This window comes from Cucurbita pepo, chromosome LG09 (genome assembly GCF_002806865.2).
Source record: "Cucurbita pepo subsp. pepo cultivar mu-cu-16 chromosome LG09, ASM280686v2, whole genome shotgun sequence".
NCBI classification, from domain to species: Eukaryota; Viridiplantae; Streptophyta; class Magnoliopsida; order Cucurbitales; family Cucurbitaceae; genus Cucurbita; species Cucurbita pepo.
The window spans coordinates 7,303,975-7,321,210 of NC_036646.1; the positions used below are offsets into that span (position 1 = coordinate 7,303,975).

A 17,236-nucleotide genomic window follows, 5' to 3' on the forward strand; every position below is an offset into this window, starting at 1 on the left:
CTCACAACTTTTTATGACGGCTTGCTTTATTTCCATACAAGCTAATATTGTTCACTTTGGCCAGTTACGTATAGCCGTCAGCCTCACGGTTTTAAAACACATCTGTTAGGGAGAGGTTTCCACACCGTTATAAGAAATGCTTCATTCCTTTCTCCAACCGATGTGGAATCTCACAATCAACCCCCCTTAGGGGCCCAGCGTCCTCACTGACACACACGTCAGTCTCACAGTTTTAAAACGCATCTATTAGAGAGAGGTTGTACACCCTTGTAAGGAATGCTTCGTTCCCCTCTCCAACCGATGTGGGATCTCACATCCACCACCTTGGGGGCCCAGCGTCCTTGCTGGCATACCGCCCGGTGTCTAGCTCTGATACTATTTGTAATAGCCCAAGCCCACCACTTGCAGATATTGTCCACTTTGACCCATTACGTATCGCCGTCAGCCTCAAGGTTTCAAAACACGTCTATTAGGGAGAGGTTTCCACACCCTTATAAGGAATGCTTTGTTCCCCTCTCCAACCAACGTGGGATCTCACATAGTATTTTCAGTTTTTGACACCTCTACTAACTAATAAATCAGTAGAAAACAAAATTTCATCCCAAAGGAAGCATCCATAGCAAATATCTACCTCTTCAAACAGGAAACTGATTTCACATGTGAAAGTTAAAGACTTAAGACTTGAGAAGATTTGTTTTACTTCTACAACTCAGTAGGACATGCATTGTTTCACTTTGTAATTCAGTAACTAAGTCGCATTTGGAAGTGAGGCTTAAGAACAACAAAAGAACAGAAAAAACTCAAATGATAAAGAAAACTCGTCTGAATTCTAAGATGAAACCACCATGAACAGAGATTTATAGCCTTATAATTCAAATTTTCCAATACAGTCTGTAATACATATTACAAATCCAGCCAATCCGCAACTTAACTTAGATTAAAATAAACTCAAATAAACTTAACGACAATCGGCATTGTATTGATCTTTCTTAGAAATCCAACGCAACCATGAACATAGAGATCAAGAAATCCAATGACCGACAGCCGGAAAGCAACAGATCTCGAGAAAAATTAGAGATACAGGGAAGAATTTCAATCACATGAAAAGACCTGTTGCGGCAATCTCAACGCCTCAGCTCTGGAGAAGCAGGTATCATCGATGGCATCACTCCGGCACCACCGGCAATTGGGGGTCTCCGAGCACTGTAGAGCCGAAACCTTTTCGCCGCAATTAGGAATCCGTCGATCTCTCCTTCTCTGTAAGCTCAGTAAACCCCGATCGGAGCTGGGTAAGTTGAATTTGCGAGTCTCGGATAAGGCATTGCTTGAGACGCAGATGAATGAAAAGAAGAGGAAGGAGAAGAGGAAAATGGAGAGTGGCGTGTGAAGATGGAAGCTCCTCCCCATGGAAATGGTGGAAAAGCTGTGGGAATCCAGATCCCACAGCTACAACAATTACAGAGTCGTCCTTCAGCATGTTCTAGAGCAAGTTTAAGAATTAGTGCAGTATAAAATAAAATAAAAAATTAATAAAAATAAGAATAAATTTCCTTTTAAAAATATTTCAAAAATATCTTTCATATCATTAATACTTTATTTTAAAAATATTTTTGAAGTGTTTAAAGTTTAAAAAGATTCCTTAATATTCTTTAATTTTTTTTAAAAAAATTTATGAAATTTTAAAAATACTATTAGCATCATTTTTTTATTATTTTAAGATTACTTTTCAAAAATAGTATAAATTATAAATATATATTTTATTTTTGTAAAGTTGATAAGTTTAATAATGTTTTTTTAAAGTTTATTATTGAAAATTTAAGAATAATTTTTAATTTTAATTAAATAATAATAAAATAAAATAAAAACTAAATTGATAAAAATAAGAATAAATTTCCTTTTAAAATATTTCAAAAATATCTTTAATATCATTAATACTTTATTTTAATTTTAAATATTTCAAAAAAGTTTAAAGTTTTTCGTTAATATTCTTTAATATTTTTTTAAAAAAATTTAAATACTCTTACGGTTAATGTAATTAAAAAATACTCCCGAATTTTTATAGCAATTTTAAGAATATTATTAAAGTTTTTAACGTTTTGAAAGTTTCATTAATATACTTTAATTTTTTTTAGTTTAAAAATACTCTTATCGTTAATAATATATTTAGAAAATACTCATAAAATTTTTAAAATATTATTAACATCATTATTCCTTTAATGCTACTTTTAAAAATTAGTACAAATTATAAATATATTTTTTATTTTTATTTTTTAAAGTGGATAAGTTTAATAATTTTTTTATAATTTATTAATTAAGAATAAACTAAATTAATAAAAATAAGAATAAATTTCTTTTAAAAATATTTCAAAAATATTTTTTAATATCATTCCTACTTTATTTTAAAAATACTCTCGAACTTTTATAATAATTTAAAAATATTTTTAAACTTTAAAAAGTTTTATTAATATTCTTTAATTTAAAAAAAAAATTAAATTTTTTTTTACGATGACTAATATATTTAGAAAATACTCATAAATTTTAAAAATATCATTTTTTTTTACTTTTTATAAAGGTTAATTCAAATTATAAATATATATATTTTTTAAGTTGATAAGTATAATTAATTTTTTTTAAGTTTATTATTGGAAATTTAAGAATATTTTTTTTAGTTTTAATTAAAAACTAATTAAATATTATTAAAACTTGGGGATTTTTTTTAATGAAATATGAAATTTATAAATATTTTTATTAATACAATCCAGAAAACAGAATGATGAAGCAAATTTGCAGCATTGGTTGTCTCTCCCTCTCATCAAATTAGGTATTTTTGTACAGAGCATACGAACTACAAATTCACAACTTCAAGGTTGCTCACAACAATTCTTCCATTAAATTGTGATCCAAGATAGATTCCCATCGACGCCAAAGGTTTCATACTGTAATCATAGAAACGTAAGAGTGAGAGAGACGTAAAACAACGGAGACCCATTTGTTTATCTCTTCATCTTCCTTTTGAATCCATTGGAATTTCTTCAATTTCTTCAATTTCTTCAATTTTATTGTGATTTTTGATTTTTCAGGGATTTATTTGTCTGCGTGTGATTGATCGTTCTTGATAGTCGGAGCTTGGTTCATAGTTTTCTTCGATGGAGGAGAAACATCCGTCTTCTCCGACTAATTCCCGAGCAATCGACACTTTGGCTTCCGATTTTCCCGAGCTCCATCCGGATTCTATTTCTGACGATTCCCCTTCTCCTCTGGTAAGTCTATGCATAACTTTCGGTTCAATTAGGTGGTAGTTCTGGTTTTTCCCAAATATTTTGGTGCTGGTTTGATTCCTTGTTGATATTTGATATTAAAGCATGTTTTCTTGTTCGAGCTGTAGGAAAATGTTATTATTCTCTTTGATTTAGGAAGTTTTCGATCGAGACGAAAACCGTAGAGTCGTAGAATGGGATTTAGGACAGTGTATTTTGAAATAGTTTTACAGAACCACTCTATTATGGTACAGATAACCAATATAAAGCTTCAGAACTGAATTTGTATGTTTGTTTCCAATTCATATGATGATGATATTTGTTAGGGTTATCCACAACTTGATTCTTTTCGAGAGCAGTACATTTCGTTAGGCCCCCAGTGTTCTTCAAGTATTTCGAAAACCGTAGAGTCGTAGAATGGGATTTGGGACAGTGTATTTCGAAATAGTTTTACAGAACCACTCTATTATGGTGCAAATAACCAATATAAAGCTTCAGAACTGAATTTGTATGTTTGTTTCCAATTCATAAGATGATGATATTGGCAGGGTTATCCAAAACTTGATTCTTTTCGAGAGCAGTACACTTCGTTAGGCCCCCAGTGTTCTTTAAGTATTTCGAAAACTGTAGAGTCGTAGAATGGGATTTGGGACAGTGTATTTCGAAATAGTTTTACAGAACCACTCTATTATGGTGCAGATAACCAATATAAAGCTTCAGAACTGAATTTATTTATATGTTTGTTTCCAATTCATATGATGATGATATTTTGCAGGGCTATCCAAAACTTGATTCTTTTCAAGAGCAGTACATTTCGTTAGGCCCCCCGTGTTCTTCAAGAGAAAAAATTGTTGAACCTAGGGACAGTGATTCTGAGTCACTCCAAAGCATTGGGGAAGTGCAAAAATCTTGTGATCAGAACAGGGGGAATTGCTTCTATTACGATTCGCCTCTGTTGGAAGATACTGGAGTCTGGATACCCATTTCTGTTCCACCCATGTCTGAAACTGATCATGAAGAGTGGGCCAAAGGTTTTCACTTAAACGGTGGTTGCTTTCCTGATGGCGAATCGGGGTGGAGCCAGTGCTTTGAGGGAGAAAAAGAGTTGACAATGTGGGATGTGATGGTAGAAATGTTGCTTGCAGCTCGAGGAAAAGTTGGTTCGCTGGCTTCCACGAGTAACAATGGGTGTAGGTTTTCATGGATATCTAGTCATCTTGTGGAGCAAGCTTTGAATGAATTGGCTCATTCTCTTACTGAAGCAAATTTTGGAAATATAAAGGAAATTCTTGAAGCTGAGCCTCCTAGATGGTTGTCTGATAGTGCTGCTGCTTCTTGCATGCTATGTGGTGTGAAGTTTCATCCAATCATGTGCTCCAGGCACCATTGCCGATTTTGTGGTGGAATATTTTGTGGGGGTTGCTCCAGAGGAAGGAGCTTGCTGCCTGTAAAATTTCGTGTTGCAGATCCACAACGAGTATGCGATGTATGTAATGTACGGCTTGAATCTGTGCAACCATATTTAATGGACAAAGTGAGTAACGCTGCACAGCTACCAACCCAAGACCTGACGGACCTTAGTACATTAAGGTCATGGTTAAACTTTCCTTGGGGACAGTCAATGGAATATGAGATCTATAAAGCAACAAACACCATTCGAGCTTATAACAAGGTAACTGTTGAAGTCTCAAGTATGTTCTCTGTCACTACTTTTATGTTTATGTTTCGAAGGATTTAGTTGTTTCTTTTTCGGGTTCAATCTTCTTTTAGTTGTTGATACATATGCTTCGAATTGAACATTCCTCAAAAGTAAAAAGGAGTTTGAATAATTCATTTTTGATAGTCCTAATACTTCTCTCTATCGAAGTCCAAACACCAGTCCGTTATTGACACCACCATCATCGACTAGACCAGCCAAAGAACAATAAAAGCAACTAATTTAGCGGAAACCTGAGAAAAAGAGATAACTCCACTTCAAATCATGTGACCTGAAAACCATACTTTCCCAAACACCCAACACGTTTTTGTTGAGGATTGATTGGAGGGAGTCCCACGTTGGCTAATTTATGAATGATCATGGATTTATAAGTAAAGGAATGCATCTCCATTGGTATGAGGCCTTTTGGGAAAGCCCAAAGCAAAACCATGAGGGCTTATGCTCAAAGTGGACAATATCATACAATTGTGGAGAATTGTGGTTCCTAACATGGTATCAGAGTCATGCCCTTGAATTTGCCATGTCAATAGAATCCTCAAATGTTGAACAAAGAAGTTGTGAGCCTCGAAAGCGTAGTCAAAAGTGACTAGGTGTCGAATAAATGTTGTACTTTGTTCGAGGGCTCCAGAGAAAGGAGTTGAGCCTCAATTAAGGGGAGGTTGTTCGAGGTCTGCATAGGCCTCAAGGGGAGGCTCTATGGTGTACTTTGTTCGAGGGGAGGATTATTGAGGATTGTTGGGAGGGAGTCCCACGTTGGCTAATTTAGGGAATGATCATGGGTTTATAAGTAAAGGAATACATCTCCATTGGTATGAGGCCTTTTGGGGAAGCCCAAAGCAAAATCATGAGAGCTTATGCTCAAAGTGGACAATATCATAGCATTGTGGAGAGTCGTGATTCCTAACCGTTTTGAGTAAAGCGAGCAATGCTCATGAACCAAGTAGAAGAAAAACGTAACACTCAAAGAGATCGGCCATTGTGGCCATTTGTTAAAGAGGTGGTGAACAACCTAAAACAAAGAGAAAAAACCTAATGGATTACCACTTGAGAGGTTAAATAGACGACGAAATTGAAATGGGAGGGCTCGAATTCTAGGATGATGTAATTTGGTAAATTGAAAAGATATAACGACGTTGATGGATGCCAGTTCAGATTTTAAGAACGATGTATATGGGGTTTCTTTAAAAAATTCTTTCGGGTCGTTGCAAAATTTTAGATCGAAGTGGTGGCTTGCCACAGTCATGAGCGACTGGGCTGCCACAGGACTGAACTGTGATGGGTATTGGAGGGCTAGGACAGTTGTAGAGGAAGAACAACAATTTTTTAGATGTTAGCTAATGCACGTCACTAGATAACGGTCTAGTCACAATTCCTTGAAGTTAAAGGTTAAGTCATTGAATCATTTTACAAACTTGGATTAAAGCGTTTCTTATGAAATTTTAGGGACCAAATAGACATCAAATCAAAACCTCAAGGACCAGAAGTACATTTTTCCACGATCCTATATATCAAGTTTTCCTAAACGTTTTCTGTGTTTTCTTGTTGCTCAGGTGGGTTCTTTAAAGCCTGAGAAGCTAATTCCAGATGCAATTCTAGGACAAGCAAAAGGTCTAGCAATTATTACTGCGGTCAAAGTGGGAGCAGTGGTGACTTACAATGTAGGAACGGGTCTCGTAGTTGCACGTAGAGAAGATGGCTCGTGGTCTCCTCCATCTGCAATTTCAACTATTGGTATGGGCTGGGGAGCTCAGGTTTGCAACTCTTCTCTAACAACTAACGAGTAGTTCAAGTTTTTCTCTTTTTAAAGCATTAAAAAGAGAGAGAGAGAGATCCCTCTGCTATTGCTTATCCTACAATGTAGCAATGTAGAAATGTTATGTTATGTAATAGCCAAGCTTACCACTAACACATATTGTCCTCTTTAGGCTTTTCCTTTCGGACTTCCCTTCAAGGTTTTTAAAACGCGTTTGCTTGGGAGAGGTTTTCACACCCTTATTTTGTTCCCCCTCCAACTTATGTGAGATCTCACAATCCACCCCCCTTCGGGATCCAACGTCTTCGCTGACCCTCATTCCTCTCTCCAATCGATGTGGGATCCCACAATCCGCCCCCCTTCAGGGTCCAGCGTCCTTGCTGGCACACTGTCTGGTATCTGGCTCTAATATCCTTTGTAACCGTCCAAAGCCTACCGCTAGTAGATATTGACCTTTTTGGGCTTTCCCTTCCGGGCTTCTCCTCAAGGTTTTAAAACTCGTCTGTTAGGGAGAGAGGTTTTCACATCCTTTGTGGGATCTCACAATTCACCCCCTTTGGAGCCTAGCGTCCTCGCTGGCACTCGTTCCGCTCTCCAATTGGTGTGGGATCTCACATGTTACATGACCAAGATACAGAAGGCGAGGGTTTGGTTAGTCGCGGGCTATGAAAACTACCTTTTCTAGATTTAGTTTTAAGTAGAACTAGAAGCGAAATGACATGACACTCCTAAACGGGGTTTAAAACAAATTTGGATCTGATAATGCTTAATATTTTTTATTGGCGTTTATGCAGTAAAGGAGTAAATACTGAATTAAGGTTGCTCCTCAAATCAATTTGTTACATCCTGATCTCTTCTTCAGTGAACGTCTAACCTACAATTTGGCCATTGCCTCTCTTAACACAGATTGGAGGAGAACTGACCGACTTTATAATTGTCTTGCGGACAATTGATGCTGTCAATGCATTCAGTGGTCATATGCATCTGGCAATCGGGGCTGGCGTGAGCGCTGCAGTTGGAGTCATCGGAAGGACAGCTGAAGCCGATGTACGAGCTGGTGACGGTGGTTTTGGCTCCTGTTATACATATAGTTGTAGTAAAGGTCTGCTCTTCATATCAATCATCAATTGTTTCCAAATGTACATTGTTTTTTAAGCCGTTTCTGGTATTCCATGATTCGGAAACGATATTTTGGTTTGAAAAACGTTGGAGTTTATACGAGCTCATGTCACTTCGAGTTTACACGAGCTGATTGTAAATAACATTTCTGTATCACTTGCAGGTGCATTTGTTGGATGTTCACTAAAAGGAAGTATTGTTACCACTCGAACACGAGAAAATGCTCGATTCTACGGCAATCAGTCAATAACTGCCAACGACATTCTCCTCGGTTCACTCCCAAGACCACCTGCAGCTGCCATTCTGTATAACGCTCTCGCCGATCTATATCTGAAGATTGATAAATGATGAAGCTCGGTGTAAATTAATCAGCTTTATCCACTTTATGAGAAAATTTCTGGAGTGTCATTCAGCTGAACCATTTGCTTGGTTAGGCACACAAACCTGTACAGTTCTTTACTATCATTCTTTGTTTCTGTAAATATAATACCGTAATCTATTGTATTCTGCCATAATGTACAGAAAAAATGGGGCAAAGGTGTAAAACAAGTGGCCCAAGTATTTTATATGTATAACTTTGACATCCAGTTGAATATATTATATGGCAATGAAATATCCCTTTCAACAATCATTAGTGGAATTTGAATTTGGTTCTCCTTTTGGAAGGAACAAGAACAACAAATAGATTATCAAGGAAAGAATTAAACGATCAACCGTTTGAACAACTTATAGTCACAATGAAAGTTGCCAAACTTGAATTTAAGAGGATGTAACTGGATTAACCCTTGTTCTTGAATTCCCAAGTGTAAGTTCAAGATCATCAGAGATGCATTCCTCATGAATTCTCTCTCCTTCCCAAGGCTTCACTAACCCAACCGAACAACTTCCGAAGGCAAACTCCGCCACACTTTCATCTGTCATTAGAACATCTGAAGTATGATCGGCGCCTGCAGTGACCGTGGGCGAGCATGTCCCACTCTGTGCAGGAGTCCAGTTACGAGATCCTCCAGCAGACATTGCCTCCTTGAATCCAAATGGATTCCTTGCCACAAGGCTGAAGGTTGGAGACGATGGTCCACTTTGAGGAATCCGCATATTATCAGGCCATGCCGAATCAGGCAATGCCTGACGTCCAGGGCTTGGTGGGGTCGCCATGCATGAGAAGTGCTGTGCTGCCCAAGCTGGAGCAGCTGCAGGATGATTGTCCCAATCATTTGGTTTTCTGGGTGTTCGAGCAGTTGGGGAGCTCGATGGAGGGCTGACAGGTGCACTTATAGAGCCACCAGTTATGTAATGATTGTAATGAGGCAGCCGGGAAGAAGCTGATGATGAACCTGAGGAGAGGTTCTTCAGCCATGGGATGAGGGAATTGGGATCGGCAGTATTGCCATTGCCTATAATGGCGTAACGGGAAGAGGTGGGGCTTGGGAAGGAAGAAGATGCAGGACTTGGGTTATAAGACGTAAATGGGCTCGGCTGGTACGATGAACATGGACTTGCAGAAGCTGATCCACCCATGATATCACGTTCCACAGGCTTGCATCCCTGTTGAAATGCCAATTGATTATCAGTTCTGAATGACAATCGACAGCAATTGCTGAAAAAGAAGGCATCCTAAGTTTTTCTTGTCATCAAAGTTGAGTAAAACAGTACAAGGAAGAATCCATATATAATCCGGACAAAACAGTTTCAACAATTAGAAGATTGATGAATAACTAAGAAAGTTGTTTCAAATCATAAAAGATCGACGAATATGATGAGCAAATACAAGTAACGCCAAAAGACACACAAAAGACCCCACTACATGTTGTCCCTTGTGTTATAATGCTAAAAAGAAAACGGAGTATGTCGAAAAGAACCGAAAAGGTTTGCTTTTTATATTAAAAAAAACGCAGGTAGTCGAGAAGAATCGTGAATTCTTGGTCTGAAAATATTCATTGGGCTGAATGGAATGAAGATTTTCACAAAGCTTTCTGGCCCAGCACCACTATCAAGCTGTGCTCTCAATTAACTGGAAGAAAAAAAGTCTCTCGATGAAGCCCGAGAATCTCGGTAAGAGTGGCGATTAGTTGATTTTGTAAAAGATAAAAGAAAGCAAGCGAAAAGGAAAAGGGACAGTAATTGCTCCATGATACTGCTAGCAAATTGCAGACACTGAAATCCTTCCACTGTACACCAGCATGCTGAACTAAAGGGAGATTAAAAGGAAAAGATCAGTGGATGGGTTGGTGGGTGCAGAGAAGAACTGGACAGTGAAGCTTTCTTGCTCTTATTGGCATCATTTGCTGAGAAGGGCACCTAAAAAGTGTGTTTCTACAGAGGTTTTGCAGGGGATTTGGATAATTAATGAAGCCAACAAAAGTAGACAATAGAGTTCTAATCGAGGAGAAAATTTGGCTGTAGAAAGAACAAACTCATTCCTAGAAAGTAGCTAAACTTTCAGAGACAAGTGGAGGTCAATTTTGATGGTTTCGAAGAAGCATTTCCTTGTGTTGGAAACATCTCTGTGTTGGCGTCTGAAAAACTCAGAGAATTCCTCGTCGTCTTCCACTAAGGACTGAACCAAAGAGAATCTCATAGTGGGCTCCAATCAAAAAGTAAAGCAGTCAACAGAATTGAGATTGAGAGCTGACCGTTGGACTCTCAAACAGGGCCATGATTCCAAAATTCCCCTAATCATACCAATTCACGCCCAACCTCACTTCCATAATGCAGACAACAATTCTACCAGTACCAAATTTTTTGGTACTATGTGTGGACAATATCACAAAATTACAGAGTGAGATCCAACGTCCTAACACCGGCCGATCACATTAGCACCATTCTCACAAATTCCGATCCATACTCGAAGCAATTACAGAAACAATAACTTCAAATCAATAAATCAATAAATCAATCAATTAATCCACCAATTATCCCTAATCGAACAGACTCAATTTCAGCTAGAAATTGAAAACGGAAACAACGAAGAAAGAATCCAACAAAGCACATTTGAAATAAATGAAAGCGATCGCGAAAAACGGGGGAAGAAGAGTGAAGTACCTTCCGATAGGTAGTACCGTCTTCCTCAACAGTCCATCCAGCTTCATTGCAGAGGGCTTTGAGGACCTCATTATTGTCGCAGTGCTTGGGAAGCTTGTAGTTGCCATACATTCGCAAACCGAGAAAGATCTTAGCGGCGATCGCACGGCGGCGCCTCTCCCGCCGCTTGTTATTCTCCCTCTCCTTCCAAGTCGGCATTCTGTTCCCTGATGTCATCGTAGATTCAGAGCAGAGCGTATGAAGATCGGAGAAGAGGAAGAAGACGACGGGCTGTGAAAAAATGGTGGGAAGTCGAAGAAGGTTCGTTCGTCGAGAAAATTAGTGAGAAAATGTGTTATTATTATAAGATCCAATGAGCCTATATATATATATATATTAATAAATATTAATTAATTAATTAATTAAGAGAGAGAGAGAGAAGGAGACATTGTGTGTGTACTTTTAGTTCTCATAAATTACAAGAGAGCCATTTATTTGGTTTCTCCCGTCCTCGGACTAGCACCTGTTATGACAACGACGATCTGTAATAGGTCAAAGCGGATAATATTGGATAGCGGTGGGTTTGAACGGTTACAAATGGTATCAGGGTTAGACATCGCTCGGTCGGTGTGGCAGTGAGGATGCTAGCCCTTAAAGGAGTAGATTGTGAGGGGAATATACAGGTGGACTTGAGCTGATACACGAGGATTGACTCATTGGGTAGAATGTCAGAGAAAGACGGTTACTCGTGATGATCGTAAATAGAAAATTTGTGTTCGTTGGTCATTAGTAAACAAGAACCGAGATCAACAAATCAACCTATACGAGATTTGTGTTAAGAGTGTATACGAGTTGGGTCGAGAAATTTTTTTAGACTAACCCGAAATTTCGAGTTTGTTTGTATGGTGACCCAAAAGTGTAATTTGAATAGAGCTCACAGTCCAATCCTGTAAAATAAATCTCATAAATTTAAAAATGTCTAATAAACTATCAATATTTTAATTATATTAAAATGAACGTATGTTTTAATTAATAAATATATTACATAGAAAATAAAAATTTGTCAAATTAGACATTAAATTTTTTATTTTATGTTTAATAAATGTGTAAAATTTAAAATATAATAAATATATGGAATTTAATTTAAAAATTAAGAATCTAAATTTTAATAAATATAGAATTAAAATTTAGAAACATCACTTATTCATTCAAATGCCTAATTAAAATGTATAAAATAATTGTAATGGTTACTATTAAGCCAATATTATAGAAATGATAATTAATAATTATTTATCCCTTTAATTTTTATTTTAACTCTTAATATTTTTAAACCACCATATTTGAAATTTTATTTAAATTTCAAAATAAAAAATAATTTAATTTATTTGTAAACGGTAAATAACATAAATTTTTAAATTAAATGATTGTTCTTAAATTAAAATTAACATATTTACAGCTATAAAAATTATATTTTAAATCTAAAAACCACGATTTATATTTTTTTTCCATAAGAATTAAAATGTAAAAAGAAAATAAAAATCCCTTTAATAATCATTTTATTTTATTTACCAGAAATAAAAAAGTAAAAATCAAATGAATATTTCAAGGCCGAATTTTATATAACAAAAAGAAAATTATAGATGAAATTAGTATTATTAAATTTAATTTTAAAAAAATAAAAAATAAAATATTTATGGATCCCACCTTCAAAATTAAAATATTTTATGGATTTTTTCCTTTTTTTTTTTAGGTGAAATTATAAATCTATTAAATATTAAATTTATTAAACACCATTAAAATAAAAATTATGAAGTAAAAATTATAATTATCAACGGTGGAGATTAAAACTAAATCGCTAATTTATATAATTTATAATTTATAATTTTCTCCGGGGGACACCCTACCCTACAGAGACTGCCTTTAATTAGGCTCAAGCCCTATCCCACGGCCCGGTCACGTGAGAATCACGCCGTAATCGATGTCTTTTTCCCGACGAATCACAACCGATCATGGATGATCACATTTCAGCCACGTGTACCGGTCTCCCAGAGCTTACGGTGGTCCCGGCTGTAGGCGCCACCCTTAATTTTCGCTTCTCAGATTTTACCCCCTAAGTACACGTGGCATGAATCCAGTCATTGATCACTTACCCTTTGGAGAAGTGATAAGAACACCAGTAGTTTACATCACCGCCGAATAAAAATCCAAGGCGAGTCTTTTCATCTTTCCCGTTGAATATTTTTCAATTTTTGGAATTTTTCTTTACAAAAAAATATTTGAATCGAAATTTGGGGACACCAAATATTTTTGATTTGATACGTAAATGTTGAGATCCATACATTGTTAAATGGTAAAGCTCGATCACGAAAACGGTAAGTGACGATGATCTAAACACGTAGGTCAGAGATGAGTTTACGTGTGGTATAAGAGTGTTCAAAAATAATTTATTTTTATATATAAATATACGAGTAATTCAACTAATATGATTTTTTTTTTATCATTTTTGTTTTTAAAAAATATTAATGAATAATTGTATAATTAAAATAAATGGAATTATAAGTCTTAAAAATTAAGCCCTTAGAAACCATTATAATTTAACTATTATATATATATATATATATATATATATATATATATTTTATTAATTTAGCTAAAATTTAAAAGTTTTAATATAAGACAAAATTTAAATATGACAATGACATAATGACAGGATGATTTTTAAATTAAATAACGTCAAAAAAAAATTTATCTAATATTTTAATAAATTTATTAATTCAAAATAGTTTTTTAAATTTTTATAAAAATTAGAAAGATATATTAAAATTTTAAAATAATCGATATATTTTTTAAATAAATGAGAAAACTTAAATATATAGATTATATATTTATATTTTTTTAATCTTTAAAATTAGTGGGGGTGGTGAAGCGTTCACACGTGCGTCGCGGACCTGAATTCAATAATAAAACTGTAATGAAAGTTGAGGAAGGGTCCGGCGAGTGCTGGGAGTATTATTAATTATCGTGCACTTTTTTTTTTTTTTTCTCTTCTCTAATTTTTTAATTTAATAATTTTCCAGGTTGGATTATAAGGGGCCCACGTGTAGTTACATCCTGTCCGTTAAAATTGATGACGGGGTTGATTATCTACTGACAACGAAGCGGTGTCGTTTCGGTTCCATTTCGATTTTGTAAACTTTCAAGTCAAACCTAACAATTATTGGACGCGACACTTTCTCACGCGCCAATAAACTTCAATTTTTTTTTTTTCCGAATTTTATCTTTTATTCTGACCAAGTCAACTCCTTCTTTTTAACTTCTATACATTTTAATGAATTAAAAATAAAAAACAAGGTAATTTTAATTAGAATATCACATGGTTGAGTCTAGTATGTAAGCACTTGGATCAAATTATGGATAGGTCAAGTGTGGGTCACAAATCGAGCGGGTCATTGGTGGATGATATTTTGGGTCAAGGAGTGTCGTTTGGCTGAGGGTGCTATTGAGCCGAGGCAACATTTAGAGCAGGGTTGGAGACTTGTGGGTTGGGCCAAGGTCGCATTTGGGGCAACTAGTCATTGGTGGATCGTATTTTGGGTCAAGGAGAGTCGTTTGGCTGAGGGTGCTATTGAGTCGAGGCAACGTTTAGAGCGGGGTTGAGCCTAGCACAATTTCATAAAAATAAATACAATTATTAGAGATGACAACTGTGGGATTTGAACCCACGCCCTTTCGGACCAGAGCCTAAATCTAGCGCCTTAGACCACTCGGCCAAATTGTCTTGATGCAAAATAAGTTAGCTAAGCAAAACCCAACTGCAGGGAGCGAGCCGTAGCGTGAGCCATAGCTAGGAGGGAAACATGGTTGAGTCTCGTATGTAGGCACTTTGATCAAGTTATGGATAGGTCAACGTGTGTCGTTTGGCTGAGGGCGCTATTGGGCCGAGGCAACGTTTAGAGCGGGGTTGGAGACTTACGAGTTGGGCCAAGGTCGCGTTTGAGGTAAGCTGCTGGGTGTTTGAGCCAACACCCAGCACGATATCATAAAAAAAATACAATTATTAGAGATGACAACTGTGGGATTTGAACCCACGCCCTTTCGGACCAGAGCCTAAATCTGGCGCCTTAGACCACTCGGCCAAATTGTCTTGATGCAAAATAAATTAGCTAAGTGAAACCCAACTGCAGGGAGCGAGCCGTAGAGTGAAACACAGCTAGGAGGGAAACATGGTTAAGTCTCGTATGTAGGCACTTGGATCGAGTTATGGATAGGTCAACGTGTGTCGTTTGGCTGAGGGCGCTATTGGGCCGAGGCAACGTTTAGAGCGGGGTTGGAGACTTACGAGTTGGGCCAAGGTCGCGTTTGAGGTAAGCTGCTGGGTGTTTGAGCCAACACCCAGCACGATATCATAAAAAAAATACAATTATTAGAGATGACAACTGTGGGATTTGAACCCACGCCCTTTCGGACCAGAGCCTAAATCTGGCGCCTTAGACCACTCGGCCAAATTGTCTTGATGCAAAATAAGTTAGCTAAGCAAAACCCAACTGCAGGGAGCGAGCCGTAGCGTGAGCCATAGCTAGGAGGGAAACATGGTTGAGTCTCGTATGTAGGCACTTTGATCAAGTTATGGATAGGTCAACGTGTGTCGTTTGGCTGAGGGCGCTATTGGGCCGAGGCAACGTTTAGAGCGGGGTTGGAGACTTACGAGTTGGGCCAAGGTCGCGTTTGAGGTAAGCTGCTGGGTGTTTGAGCCAACACCCAGCACGATATCATAAAAAAAATACAATTATTAGAGATGACAACTGTGGGATTTGAACCCACGCCCTTTCGGACCAGAGCCTAAATCTGGCGCCTTAGACCACTCGGCCAAATTGTCTTGATGCAAAATAAGTTAGCTAAGTGAAACCCAACTGCAGGGAGCGAGCCGTAGCGTGAGCCATAGCTAGGAGGGAAACATGGTTGAGTCTCGTATGTAGGCACTTTGATCAAGTTATGGATAGGTCAACGTGTGTCGTTTGGCTGAGGGCGCTATTGGGCCGAGGCAACGTTTAGAGCGGGGTTGGAGACTTACGAGTTGGGCCAAGGTCGCGTTTGGGGTAAGCTGCTGGGTGTTTGAGCCAACACCCAGCACGATATCATAAAAAAAATACAATTATTAGAGATGACAACTGTGGGATTTGAACCCACGCCCTTTCGGACCAGAGCCTAAATCTGGCGCCTTAGACCACTCGGCCAAATTGTCTTGATGCAAAATAAGTTAGCTAAGTGAAACCCAACTGCAGGGAGCGAGCCGTAGCGTGAGCCATAGCTAGGAGGGAAACATGGTTGAGTCTCGTATGTAGGCACTTTGATCAAGTTATGGATAGGTCAACGTGTGTCGTTTGGCTGAGGGCGCTATTGGGCCGAGGCAACGTTTAGAGCGGGGTTGGAGACTTACGAGTTGGGCCAAGGTCGCGTTTGGGGTAAGCTGCTGGGTGTTTGAGCCAACACCCAGCACGATATCATAAAAAAAATACAATTATTAGAGATGACAACTGTGGGATTTGAACCCACGCCCTTTCGGACCAGAGCCTAAATCTGGCGCCTTAGACCACTCGGCCAAATTGTCTTGATGCAAAATAAATTAGCTCAGTGAAACCCAACTGCAGGGAGCGAGCCGTAGAGTGAAACACAGCTAGGAGGGAAACATGGTTAAGTCTCGTATGTAGGCACTTGGATCGAGTTATGGATAGGTCAACGTGTGTCGTTTGGCTGAGGGCGCTATTGGGCCGAGGCAACGTTTAGAGCGGGGTTGGAGACTTACGAGTTGGGCCAAGGTCGCGTTTGGGGTAAGCTGCTGGGTGTTTGAGCCAACACCCAACACGATATCATAAAAAAAATATAATTATTAGAGATGACAACTGTGGGATTTGAACCCACGCCCTTTCGGACCAGAGCCTAAATCTGGCGCCTTAGACCACTCGGCCAAATTGTCTTGATGCAAAATAAATTAGCTCAGTGAAACCCAACTGCAGGGAGCGAGCCGTAGAGTGAAACACAGCTAGGAGGGAAACATGGTTAAGTCTCGTATGTAGGCACTTGGATCGAGTTATGGATAGGTCAACGTGTGTCGTTTGGCTGAGGGCGCTATTGGGCCGAGGCAACGTTTAGAGCGGGGTTGGAGACTTACGAGTTGGGCCAAGGTCGCGTTTGGGGCAAGCTGCTGGGTGTTTGAGCCAACACCCAACACGATATCATAAAAAAAATACAATTATTAGAGATGACAACTGTGGGATTTGAACCCACGCCCTTTCGGACCAGAGCCTAAATCTGGCGCCTTAGACCACTCGGCCAAATTGTCTTGATGCAAAATAAATTAGCTCAGTGAAA

At 37.9% G+C, this 17,236-nt stretch overlaps 2 protein-coding genes and 8 non-coding genes across 10 annotated transcripts; 1 reads left to right on the forward strand and 9 right to left on the reverse strand.

Moving 5' to 3' along the window:
* Positions 1–2,776: 2,776 nt before the first annotated feature.
* On the forward strand, positions 2,777–8,474 carry LOC111801882. Its single transcript, XM_023686095.1, has 6 exons — positions 2,777–2,952; positions 3,081–3,260; positions 4,033–4,929; positions 6,525–6,725; positions 7,634–7,829; positions 8,010–8,474. The coding sequence occupies exons 2-6, from the start codon at positions 3,147–3,149 to the stop codon at positions 8,192–8,194; spliced, it is 1,593 nt and encodes a 530-aa protein (XP_023541863.1). The 5' UTR covers positions 2,777–2,952; positions 3,081–3,146; the 3' UTR covers positions 8,195–8,474.
* LOC111801883 (BES1/BZR1 homolog protein 4-like) lies at positions 8,462–11,216 on the reverse strand. The gene is made up of 2 exons (XM_023686096.1): positions 10,889–11,216; positions 8,462–9,391 (listed from the first exon to the last, which is right to left on the reverse strand). Exons 1-2 carry the CDS (start codon positions 11,102–11,104, stop codon positions 8,606–8,608), a joined length of 1,002 nt encoding a protein of 333 aa, XP_023541864.1. The 5' UTR covers positions 11,105–11,216; the 3' UTR covers positions 8,462–8,605.
* A 3,349-nt stretch (positions 11,217–14,565) lies between these two features.
* On the reverse strand, positions 14,566–14,645 carry TRNAL-UAG. Its single transcript has one exon. It is a non-coding gene; the product is annotated as a tRNA-Leu (tRNA).
* A 286-nt stretch (positions 14,646–14,931) lies between these two features.
* TRNAL-UAG lies at positions 14,932–15,011 on the reverse strand. Its single transcript has one exon. It is a non-coding gene; the product is annotated as a tRNA-Leu (tRNA).
* A 286-nt stretch (positions 15,012–15,297) lies between these two features.
* TRNAL-UAG lies at positions 15,298–15,377 on the reverse strand. Its single transcript has one exon. It is a non-coding gene; the product is annotated as a tRNA-Leu (tRNA).
* Positions 15,378–15,663: 286 nt separating this feature from the next.
* TRNAL-UAG lies at positions 15,664–15,743 on the reverse strand. The gene has a single exon. It is a non-coding gene; the product is annotated as a tRNA-Leu (tRNA).
* Positions 15,744–16,029: 286 nt separating this feature from the next.
* Positions 16,030–16,109, reverse strand: TRNAL-UAG. Its single transcript has one exon. It is a non-coding gene; the product is annotated as a tRNA-Leu (tRNA).
* Positions 16,110–16,395: 286 nt separating this feature from the next.
* TRNAL-UAG lies at positions 16,396–16,475 on the reverse strand. Its single transcript has one exon. It is a non-coding gene; the product is annotated as a tRNA-Leu (tRNA).
* A 286-nt stretch (positions 16,476–16,761) lies between these two features.
* On the reverse strand, positions 16,762–16,841 carry TRNAL-UAG. The gene has a single exon. It is a non-coding gene; the product is annotated as a tRNA-Leu (tRNA).
* Positions 16,842–17,127: 286 nt separating this feature from the next.
* Positions 17,128–17,207, reverse strand: TRNAL-UAG. The gene has a single exon. It is a non-coding gene; the product is annotated as a tRNA-Leu (tRNA).
* Positions 17,208–17,236: the final 29 nt, after the last annotated feature.